Source organism: Chiloscyllium punctatum, chromosome 7, assembly GCF_047496795.1.
Source record: "Chiloscyllium punctatum isolate Juve2018m chromosome 7, sChiPun1.3, whole genome shotgun sequence".
In the NCBI taxonomy this organism is placed as follows: Eukaryota; Metazoa; Chordata; class Chondrichthyes; order Orectolobiformes; family Hemiscylliidae; genus Chiloscyllium; species Chiloscyllium punctatum.
In genome coordinates, this window is record NC_092745.1 from 113,747,598 (window position 1) to 113,759,988 (window position 12,391).

The 12,391-nt window shown below is 41.7% G+C and overlaps 1 protein-coding gene across 3 annotated transcripts in view; it reads left to right on the forward strand.

Moving 5' to 3' along the window:
- abca4b (ATP-binding cassette, sub-family A (ABC1), member 4b) overlaps positions 1 to 12,391 on the forward strand; it is a 147,573-nt gene that overhangs the window by 53,631 nt on the left and 81,551 nt on the right. For all 3 annotated transcript variants that reach the window (XM_072574615.1, XM_072574616.1, XM_072574617.1), the window contains exons 14-19: positions 1,957 to 2,133; positions 4,028 to 4,250; positions 5,148 to 5,369; positions 8,097 to 8,301; positions 10,576 to 10,662; positions 11,927 to 12,319. In XM_072574615.1, coding sequence (XP_072430716.1) covers positions 1,957 to 2,133; positions 4,028 to 4,250; positions 5,148 to 5,369; positions 8,097 to 8,301; positions 10,576 to 10,662; positions 11,927 to 12,319 — 1,307 coding nt within the window. The remainder of the gene's footprint in view (positions 1 to 1,956; positions 2,134 to 4,027; positions 4,251 to 5,147; positions 5,370 to 8,096; positions 8,302 to 10,575; positions 10,663 to 11,926; positions 12,320 to 12,391) is intronic.

The window sequence follows — 12,391 nt, forward strand, 5'->3', positions numbered from 1 at the left end:
TCTATTACAGTTGTTATGATGGTTCGATAGGGAAAGGCACTACATAGTGAAGACTTGGGCCATACAGCTTACCATGTTCTTCAAGCTTGATGCCTAGTCTGTACTAAGTTACCTGAAATAGCTGAATGGTGTAATCACCCCACATGTTCAGAGGTGGATAGAGAAAATCGAACAACAACAACACCACACCGATTACAATTTTTAGATTAGAGTGGTGCTGGAAAAGCACAGCAGGTCAGGCAGCATCTGAGGAGCAGGAAAATCGACGTTTCGGGCAAAAGCCATTCAACACTGATTACAGCCCGCTGACTTATTGGGATATATAATAATAGGCAAGAATAGACTAAGGTGTGTTATCCCTGTGGTCATCTGATTTGATAGTAATATTTTTGTTCAGATGTACAGAATGGTGCAAAATACTGAGGGCGGTAGCCTGGCCCCCTCAATTTGGAGGACAAAGTGTTGTGAACAGACTTTATTTACTCCTTGTCCTTTAGTTGTAATGTTGGTGGCACTGACAAGGACACTGACATTTGTTACACATCCCTCACTGTCCTGGAACAGAGCATCCTTGTTAGGTCATCATAAAGGGCAGTTCATATCCAATCACATTGCCATAGATCTGGAGTCACGTGTAGACCAGACCAGATTTCCTTCTCTAAAGGACATGAGTGAATAAGATGGGTTTTTAATAACAACAATAATTGCTTAATGGCCACCTTCACTGAAATAGCTTTCAATTCCAGAATTTATTAATGCGGATTAACTCCCACTAGCTGCTATGGTGGAACTTGAACCCCTGTCTCCCATCGATTAGCCTGGAAGTCCGGATGACTCCTACAGAGCCATTTTCATCGTGTCACGAGCTTTCCCATAAAGAGGCCTAATTGGCCATTCCATTTTTCCTGCATTTCCATCTTGCTCCTCACAGATAGCCTTGTTAAACCCCACCTTTTGCATCCATCCATAAATCCCTTCACAATTTCATTCACTCTACTTCTGAAAACTTCATCCTTGTACGGTCCCAGTCGAAAAGTGTGGCGCTGGAAAAACACAGCTGGTCAGGCAGCATCTGAGGAGCAGGAGAGTCGATGTTTTGAGCATAAGCCCTTCACATTCCTGATGAAGGGCTTATGCCTGAAACGTCAATTCTCCTGCTCCTCGAATGCTGCCAGACCAGCTGTGTTTTTCCAGCGCCACACGTTTTGGCTCTGATCTCCAGCATGTGCAGTCCTCACTTTCTCCTGTATGTTCCCACATTTTCAGGTTGTGCAGCCCTTCCTTTCTGTCCTAGCCAATTCTTGGCAGAGTCTTTAGGCACCTCGAAAAGCTCTTTTTGATTCTTGGTAAATTCATGTATCCCTTTAAAAATATTTTATGATCTACCTATCCAGCAAAAGTTCGTCAGTCGTCTCTCTCCTTGCTTACATTAGCTCAGCCTCTGTCACTTCTTTTCCATTAGAACAACCTCTATAAAGGCAAGTGCATGTTGGTGAGAATAGATTGGCAGTTCTGGTGATTAACCAGTGGTACAGGCCTGGACATTATGGAGCATCTTAGACATATTGTTTGGGGTGGAGAGTTGAAGGCGGTGAGGGCAAGTTCACGCATGGTTATAAGAGCTGCCACTCAGCAACTTCTCAGCAGGAAAAGCCAGTAAAACTTGTATTGAAGCGTCCAGGTCAGTCTCATTCTGCATTCCTCAAAATGAAGCTCGAGCACAATCCAAGTGTAATTTGCATCCCTCTGGTCAACACTGACAGAAGGATTAATAAGGGATTGTCAATCCTTTCTCAGGAGAAAATCCACCCCTGAGAGTTGCTAGCCAATCAAACGACTGACTTCTCTGCAGTCTCAGCAGTGCCACCCTGATATTGTGGCCATTGCTGGGACTACAGGCTGCCCCCACCAATTAATCCATTTGTCATGTGGTTCCATTCGATGTTTATCCCTCAGGTATTGGGACCCAGGTCCACGAGCTGATCCAGTAGAGGATATGCGCTACATCTGGGGAGGCTTTGCTTATTTACAAGACATGATTGAACATGGAATTATCAGGACTCACACCAACGTTGAAGTGCCACCAGGGGTTTATGTCCAACAGATGCCGTATCCCTGCTTTGTTGATGACATGTAAGTAACATCATATTTAGTGCATTTAATGAAGCTTTCCTCATTGTTTTTGACAATTGTCATAACTTCAAAACTTTGAAAGCGATTGTTGCTACAACCCTCACCCAGTGACAGCACATTGTGGGGATCCAGGTGACCTTTTCTGGCCTGAGTCTCTGCCAGGCAGCTCACCCTGGAAGATTTAAAGCAAACAATTAGCCTGTAAATACTGCCCTAAGTAGAGGTGGTCTGTTGTAAGTAGTGTGAAAGGCTACAGGTCCATAGCACATGTTCTGTATGACAGTTATTTTAGGTAATCAATGCTCCACCCTTCATACTGCGACTTCACAGCTTGGGCACAATCTATCTTGTTCTTATAGCTTAAAAGATGTAATACTGTGATAGTGGAAGTCTAAAATTAAAAGGGAAAATGCTGGAAATATTCAGTAGATCTAGCAGCATTTGTGAAGAGAAGAACAGAGTTCGTGCTTCAGGTCTGTAACCTGTACATTTTCTTGAAGGGTTGTTGATCTGTAACATTGGTGAGGATTTAATGCAGCCCCTCCAGAGTGAGCTATATTGGTGTCTAGGCAGAAGTGGGTACTGCAAATGCTGGAAATCAGAGTCTACGTTAGAGTGGGGCTGGAAAAGCACAGCAGGTCAGGCAGCATCTGAGGAGCAGGAAAATTGACATTTCGGGCAAAAGCTCTTTATCATTCCTGATGAGGGCTTTTGCCCGAAACATCAATTTTCCTGCTCCTCAGATGCTGCCTGACCTGCTGTGCTTTTCCAGCACCACTCTAATCTATATTGGTGTGTAGGCCTCTATAATTGTAGGAGAGATCAAACATCTCAGTTGTCTACCCCTCCACACCTCCCTCCCCTTCCTTTTGCCTTTCCATCTGATCACCCTCTGCCATACCCACCAACCTGCTTCACTTTCCCCGCTCCCACTATCACCTTCAGAGAAAGCCTCACTGTGGCTCAAGAAGCAGCCACTAGGTGCTGCTCGGATTGGCTGACAGCTTCTAGGGCTGAGATTTCCTCCCCTAGACTCCTAAAGTCCTGGGGAATGCCCAACACTTGATTGGGATATCCCCCCACAGAAGCAGCATAGGCTTCCTATTGGTTTCCTAACCAGAGGGTGGATTCCTTTTTAGGAATATTAAGTCCAAAGATATGCTGGCTACGTGGATTGACCATGTTAAATTGCCTTGTAGTGTCCAGGGATGTGCAGGCTAGGTGGGTTAGCCATGGTGAATGTAAGGTTCCAGGGATAAGGTAGAGCGGTGAGTCTGGGTGGGATGTTCTTCAGAGGATTGATGCAGACTCACTGGGCCGAATGGCCTCTATCTACACTACAGGGATTTTATCATTCTATAATTGAATAATTCTATAATTCTATAATATAATTCTATAACTCAGTTTCTGTCTCCACAGATATTCTCTACTTGCTTAGTATTTCCAGCATTTTCTGTTTCTGTTTTAGAATGTGTAGTGTTGTCATTTTAAAAAATGCACAAGCCATTTAATTTGAATTTATGGTAAAGGTGCATACCGTTGTTCCATAAAAAGAAGGTAAAATGAACTAAGGTGGAATAAATCTATAAAGTTGGCTCTCACAGCCTTTCTCGTGAGGGATAATGGATTCTGAATTCAGCAAACTCTGTGAAAGCTGATAAAGAGCATCTGAGCAGCTAATTCTTGAAGTGATGAATGAGGATTTCAACAGAACAGGGCAAAGAAAAGATGAAAGTGAACAATGTAGATTATCAAGGTGCTACCATTACATATTAAGTATTATTTTCTTTGATTAATATTTTTCATTATATGCCTTTTCCACTGCAATTTTTCTTGCTGCACCTGTCCACTGTCCTTTCCATCGCCTCAATGTGCCTGCTAATTCTCACCCTAGCTTCATGCTAGCACTAACCCGCTGCTTCCCAATGTTCATGGTGCTCTCCTGGATCTACTCCGTCTCCATGATTGTGAAGAGTATTGTGCTCGAGAAGGAGCTCAGGCTGAAAGAAACCCTGAAAATCATGGGAGTCAGTAATTGGGTGCATTGGGTCACATGGTTCATCGACAGCTTCACCATGATGGCAGCCAGTACTGTGCTGGCAACCATAGTGATAATGGTAAGAATTCAGATATATACACAATCTAAGTACTTGGCATTCATCCTCATATGCCTCAAGTGCAGTGTGAATATTGAACAGAGGTGCTGCGTGAATTAAGCTGCTGCCCTAATGAACCCTAGTTGGAGCACTTCATAGCACTGTATGGCACAGATAGGTTCAAATATTCAACCATTTCATTGGCCATTGCCTCTGATGACCTGGGCTCATTGGACATTGGTAATAAGGACTCCTTGGTAATGGAAACAATAGGTGAGAGTTGAATAAAATTATGGACATATCTGTTATAGCTTAATAACTAAATTAGTAACTAAAAAAATGGTAGATTGATCCAAAACTCTGTTTTCATAACTATTTCATGCCACAGTATTATTAACTGCAGAGGTTAACTATCTTACAAATAAAAGTTACCAGGGTTGCTGTCTCATTAGAGAGTGACAACTGGTAGTAGTTTAACCTGAGGGTCATTACGCCTCAGGTGAGGGGAGAGATAGAGAAGGAGAGTCCTTCATAGTAACTTCAGCTGGTGCAGGAATCAAACCCACACTGTTGGTGTCACTCTGCATCACAAATCAGTCATCCAGCCAATTAAGCTAACTGACCTCTCACCTACAGTTAGTAATATATTGTTCCTCCTCATTTTAGTTAGCTCCATTAATGTCATTAATCTCAACTTTATTTCATCATCTATCCTCTGTATGCTTATCGAAACTGTCTAAAAATCAGGCTATGTAATGTGTGCTATTATCAGGGTACTTGGCATTAGCCACTTCTGAATATTTATTGGTGTAAACGCTATGTAAATTTTATGATCTTTATAATTACGAATTACAGGAGTTTGTATGACTCACCTATTATCCTCTATAATGTTAATTGAGAATCTTTTCTTCATTACAGAGAGGAAATGTGCTTCACTACAGCAACTCGTTCCTTCTTTTTGTGTTTCTCCTGGTGTTCACCGTGGCCACTATTATGCAGTGTTTTCTGATGAGCGTTTTCTTCTCCAAAGCCAATCTGGCAGCTGCTTGCAGTGGGATCATTTACTTCACCCTGTACCTGCCTCACATTCTCTGCTATGCTTGGCAGGACCGTATGACCAAAAACATGAAATTGGCAGCGGTAAGTTTTGACGGCTTCAAATGATTAACCCATTGAATATTTCATTGGCCCACAAACAAAGACTTTCTAGAAATGGCCCAATTTTGGGGAGCGCAGAGATTGGACATTTTTGCAGCTCTGCAAACCCAATCTGAGTAAAACTGCTTTGACAGGTCTTTGACAGCTTATAAATTCAAATGAGTTTAGTACATTTCATGGCCAAATTCATCTATGCTTTTTTTTAAAAATGTCAAAGGTACAGGGCTTTCTTAAAGGTAGTTGAATCCCCTAATAGATATCTGACCACCCCCCCATCCCAAAGATGTCCCAGGTCCATCCCCTTAAGCCAACCATAACTATTCATAGTTATTTTCTAACTATCCAAATTTATCTGCAAAGTTCTGACATGCTTTTAGCCTGATACCATCCGGTCCCACAAAATAATTAAAAGTGCCATTTACAAGGAGTATTTTCTGATTTCCAGTCACTTATGTCATTTTTACTACATGAAGATGTTCTCCATTGTCATAAAGATATTAGCCACAGACCATGAAACATGTACGAGAGAGAGCACAATTTTAAATCAACTGAGGAGCGATCGTTTGCATCTGGAAAACGTCCCAGAGATGCATGTCTAACCTATCCCAGCACTACCATTACTAAATAAAGTATGTAATGATTATAAGATGCTTTTACTTGCAAGTATTCTTAGCTATCCAGTGGTATTCAGAGAATCACAGACAATGATGTCGGTTGCTGCTCTCACACTGTTACCTCTGGTGTCCCCAAGGATCTATTCTTCTCTCACCTATATGCTGCCCCTTGGTGACACCCTCCTCAACAAGTCAGCTTTCTTCTGTATGATGATAACACTCAGATACACCTCAACACTGCCACCCATTCAGCCCCTCAAATAACTCTATTGATTAACATTCTGCATTTGACACCTGGTCAATGGATGAATAGAAGTTTCCTACAGCTAAATATTGGAAAGATAAAAGCTATTATCTTCAGTCTGCACAACTGACTCTGCTCCATAGTTACTGACTCCAACCCTCTCCTTGGTAATTACCTGAGGCTGAACCAGATGGTTCACAATTTTAGTGATGTGGTTAATTCCATGATGAGTTTCTGAACGCGCATTCATGCTACCATCAAAACGGACTACTTTTATCCCTATTATATCACCTGACTATGCTTGTGTTGCAGCTGAATCTGCTGCTGTAACCTTTAACCATGTCTTATCCATAGACTTCAACACTTGTCTGGCCAAACTCCTAATATCTCCTTTAGATACTTTTGAGGTTATTTAAAACTCGGAATTGCCCATGTTCTGACCAACACCATGTCCTGTTATCCGTTGCTCCTGTTGATCTATGTTGGTTCCTGGTCCAGCAATGCATTAATTTAAAAATTCTCATCTGTATTTTCAAATCCAGGTGAAACCTTGCCCCTTCTATCTCCTTCAATTGTACAAGGCATCCAGATCTCTGCACTCCTTCCTTTCTGGCCTTTAGCACATTTCCATTGGTAGCTATGTCTTCAGCTGCCAAACCCTTCATCTCTGGAATCCCTTCCCACAATTTCTCTCTATCTCTCTTTACTTCTTTAAAAGACACTTCTTTAAATATATCTCCTTGTCCAAGCTTTTGGTCATGTGTCCTAATGCCTCCTGTGTAAATTAGTGTCAAATGTTTGTCACTTATGGAAAATCCTTTAGGATATTTTACTGCCTTACAATGCAATTTGTTCCAGTAACAATGAGAGTTTCCAAGGCCAAAGGATGTTCATTCAAGCCACACTCCAAAGGATAAAGTCCATGCTGACATTCTCATAGAGAGCTAACAAAGTGCTCAGTTGGAAGTGCTGTCTTTCCTGAAACACGAAACCAATACCCCTGTCCACTCTCCACTTTACATAAAGGTGTGCGTGGCATTATTTCAAAGGACTCTCCGATGTCCTGGCCAGCACTTATCCATCAACCAACCAAAGAAACCGTAGATTTGGATATTAGCACATTTATAGATGTGGGACCTTACTATTACAACAGGAACTCCATTTCAGATGTAATTTATTGACTGTGAAGTGCTTTGGGACATCAGAATGTCATACAAGGCCCGACATACATCAATTTTCTTCCTCACTGAGGATAGCCGCAGTTCTTGGCAATCGGATAATGTTGGTGTGAGTAGCTGAAAGTGTGCTACTTGTAGCAGCTTGTAACTTTCTTCACTGCTGGACGATCAGAAGAAAGAGCAATAGCACTTATAGGGAAGTGATGGCCTATTAAGCCAGAGACCCAGATAATGTTCTGAGGACCCAGGTTCAAATCCCATTACAGCAGATGGTAGGTATTTGAAGTTAATAAAAAAGAAAACCAAAATTAAGAGTCTAATGATGGTCATGAATTCATTGTCAATTGTTGGGGAAAACCCATCAGTTTCACTAATGACATTTAGGGAAGGAAATGTTTTCCTTACCTGGTCTGGCTTACATCTGATTCTTGACCCACAACAATATGGTTGAATCTTGGACAATTAGGGATGGGCACTGAATGCTGCTTAGCAAGTGACATCCTCAGCTCATGAGTGAATTTTTTAAAACTTGAAAGCTATTCTGTACCATGAAATAATTTACCAGAATAGAAAAAAACAATAAAAGCCTTCTCACAGTCGAGTTTGTAGCATTGCTCGATGTTGATGTGAATTTTGTTGCACCCAATCATCTGGTTCCTTCTTAAAATTTCAGAGCTTGTTATCTCCAGTGGCATTTGGCTTTGGCACAGAGTACCTATCTCGTTATGAGGAGCAGGGTCGAGGACTGCAGTGGGATAATATCCGTGCCAGCCCAGTAGAAGGAGATGAGTATAATCTGCTGCTATCCATCCAGATGATGCTGTTCGATGCCTTTTTGTATGGGATTCTTGCCTGGTATCTTGATGCTGTGTTTCCAGGTATGCTGACAATGAATGAACTACAGAAAGTATCCTTGAAAGATTTTCTTTCCTTAAGTTTTTGTTATAGCAATGGTCTTGAACAAATATTACCCAATTGGCCTCACAACTTGCCCAGCAAAACACAAATTATATTTATATTGCACAAGGAATGACAGTCATTTACCAGGTCCAGAAGCTTGATTGCAATGATGGGGAATATCTATTGACTCAAATTTACTTTATTCACTTCCTTAGGGAATATATCTCCAATATTGAGCAATGTTTCTACTGGACATTCATCACTGGATTTTAATGAATATATCTGGAATTAAACAAAAGCTAGTCTAATAGGAACCATGTTTAAAGATAACTGTTGATTTGTTGTAAAAACCCATCTGATATACTAAAGTCCTTTGGAGAAGGAAATCTGCCATCCTGATACAGTCTGACCTAGACCTGACTCCAGAACCAGAGCATTCTGGTTGATGGACAGTCAATGCTGGCAGAGCAAGTGATACCCACATCTGATGAATGAATTTTTTAAAAATGAAAACTGAGGTGCTTTGACTTTTTTTTGGGTAATAAGAGAATAAATGGGAATTGCACAGGAAATGGAGCTAACTACAAACATTGCAGAGTGGGATTGAAGGACCAAATTGTGAAACTTGAAAGAGTTCAGAAAAGATTTACAAGGATGTTGCCAGGGTTGGAGGATTTGAGCTACAGGGAGAGGCTGATTAGGCTGGGGCTGTTTTCCCTGGAGCGTCGGAGGCTGAAGGGTGACCTTATAGATGTTTATAAAGTCATGAAGGACATGGATAAGGTAAATAGACAAGGTCTTTTCCCAGGGTGGGGGAGTCCAGAACTGGAGGACATATGTTTAGGGTGGGAGAGGAAATATATACAAATGACCTAAGGGGCAATTCTTTCACTCAGAGGATGGTACATGTATGGAATGAGCTGCCAGCGGAAGTGGTGGAGGCTGGTATGATTGCAATATTTAAAATGCATCTGGATGGGTATATGAATAGAATTGAATTGAATTGTATTTATTGTCACGTGTTTAGAGGGATATGGGCCAAGTGCTGGCAAATGGGATTAGAATAGGGTAGGAGATCTGGTTGGCATGGACGAGTTGGAGCAAATGGTCTATTTCTGTATTGTACATCTCTATAACTTTATGACTAAATGTCAAGAGTGTGGTGCTGGAAAAGCACAGCAGGTCAAGCAGCATCTGAGGAGCAGGAGAGTCGACATTTTGGGCAAAAGCCCTTCATCAGTCTTTTGCCCGAAACGCCGATTCTCCTGCTCCTCGAATGCTGCCTGACCTGATATGCTTTTCCAGCACCACTCTCTCAACTCTAATCTCCAGGATCTGCAGTCCTCACCTTCACCCCACGACTAAATGACCTACACCAGCTCCTAATTCTTATGTTGCTTCTTATTTTTCAAGATTCTATTTCTGATAAATTGACCCATCCACCTTTTGAAACTTTGAACTGAGAAATGATCTCTCTCAAATTGATGTCCTACCTTGCATACGAACTGGGTATTGTAAGATGGATCCTCCACCACAGGTGTTAGTGGAAGGACAAGCTGAATAGCTTCCTCTGTGGTATGTGTTCAAGATATGGCGCCTAATAGCCAGCAGAGGAAATCTGGGTATGCCAGGGACCCAGACAGGGGAAGGTGATGACCTATTGGTATTATCGCTGCTCTGTAATCCAGAGGCCCAGGTAATGTTCTAGGCACTCTGGTTCAAATCCCACCATGGCAGATGATAGAATATGAATTCACTAAAAAATCTAGAATTAAGAGGTCAATGATGACCATGAATCCATGATCAGAAAATCCCATCTGGTTCACTAATGTCCTTTTGAGGGAAGGAAACTGCCATACTTACCTCGTATGGCCTACATGTGACTCCAGACCCACAGCAATGTGGTTGACTCAGAACTGCCCTCTGGGCAATTAGGGATGGGCAATAAATGCTGATCTTGTCCGTGACTCCCTCATCCCACCAATGAATGAAAAGAAAAGCAAGTGTAAGTCCCGATAGTAGATGTCAGTCTATTTGATTTTGAAGCTTGGTCATGCCCTCAGACCATGGGCAGATTCACCCATTTAGGTCACTGAGCAGTGGTCAGCAAGTATCTACACTGTTAGGAAAAATACAAATGTAACCGGGGATTGGGTGAACATCTTCCTTGTGTAGTGTCAAAATCATGAATCAGAAATAGCATTCACCCCAGTAACTGTACTTTGTTATGTTGTTCTTACCCATTTCCGTAGGTCAATACGGAATAGCATCCCCATGGTATTTTCCACTGCAGTCCTCATACTGGTTTGGTGCTGAAAAATCACAACCTACCACAGACGGTGAGTTCATTTCTAAATTAGGAAGCAGAGTGAACAAAGTCACATTTTTGAGTTTGTCAAGCTTCCACGCTTTACCAGTTCTGCCATACTGTAATTAAGTAGGCACAGTTTACAGGAGCATCTCAGTATACTCAGAATCGGAAACCTGTGATTATACTGCCAGCTCACTTCACTTCTGAGCTGGTGAAAGCAGACTTCAACACGTAAACACTGCCCAGCAGCGTCTGTCTGACAGTGACGAGGTAGTCAGCTTTTTCCCATGACTATTCGAGACTTAAAGAAGGTGAGGCAAACTGTCTCGATTCATGACAAATTTGGTTTGAAGCGTTGAAAGTTGTCTCACCGCTAACTACATTTATACTGCCAGCTTTAATGCCGTACATTAAGATCATCTTTCAAGTGATTCCTTTTCAGGCAAACTGCCAAATTCTGATGGGTGGTTATATAATAGTGCAGACATTCCACAACATTGTACTAACTGTTATCAAGGATATGCATTAACTAGTACATGAGAGAGCACGTACGTAACTAAATTAAAGTTTCTCTTGATTATATTCACATTTGAATGATCCAGCTAAAGATACGACATACAAAGAATATTACAGTATCCTACTCCCTTTATCCAGTGGTGTCTACATTGATGATGATAAATGCTTTATGTCATTGAATGATCTCCCACTCAAAGTGCCCTACCATGTATTAAAAATAGACAGGGAGAAAATTGGGAAAAACTAACACAAATTTGACAATATGATCAACATGCTCCATCTATTTAGCTTGAAATAATTGCCTATGGATATATATTGAATGAAGAATGTTCTTTTTAAATGCTGATAAACTAGGGATAAGTTCATAGGATCCCTACAGTGTGGAAACAGGCCCTTCAGCCCCACAAGTCCACACCAAATCTCCGAAGAGTAATCCATCCAGACTCATTCCCCTACCCTACATTTACCCTAACGAATGCACCTAACCCACATATCCCTGAACACTACGAGCAATTTAGCATGGCCAATTCACCTAACCTGCACATCTTTGGACTGTGGGAGGAAACTAGAGCATCTGGAGGAAACCCACGCAGACACGGGGAGAATGTGCAAACTCCACACAGACAGTCACCCACGGCTGGAATTGAACCCGGGTCCTAGGCACTGTGAAGCAGCAGTGCTAACCAATGAGCCACCCTTTGAATGTAAGCCACCTTCTCATATTCAAGGCCCAAAGTAAGCATTAATCATATTTTACTATTTTTTTTATTGATAAGACAAAAAGGAAGTCAAAGAGAGTGGAAAAGATGAGAAAGGGAAGGAAGAGAAAGCAGACATACCGAGTGAGAAAGCAGAAGACAAACCGAAAGAGAAGGCAGCAGAGCAACCTGGAGAACAAGCAAACAAACCGCCAGAAGCTGCAGAGAAATCAGTAAAGCAGCCAGCAGCTGAGGACAAACCAAAGGACAACCAAAAAATATGTAAACTGAAAGAGAAAGAAATGCAAAAGAAAGAGAGGCTGGAAAAAGAGAAACAAGAGAAAGAGAGGCAGGAGAAAGAGAAACAAGAAAAGGAGAGGCTGGAGAAAGAGAAACAAGAAAAGGAGAGGCTGGAGAAGGAAAAGCAGGAGAAAGAGAAAGAGAAACAAGAAAGCGAAAAGGTCAACCCAGGTAATGTTTCAATCTTAACAGTAACATTTTCAGTTGAAATAGTTTCCCCCATTCCCAATTGTCTATCCCAAA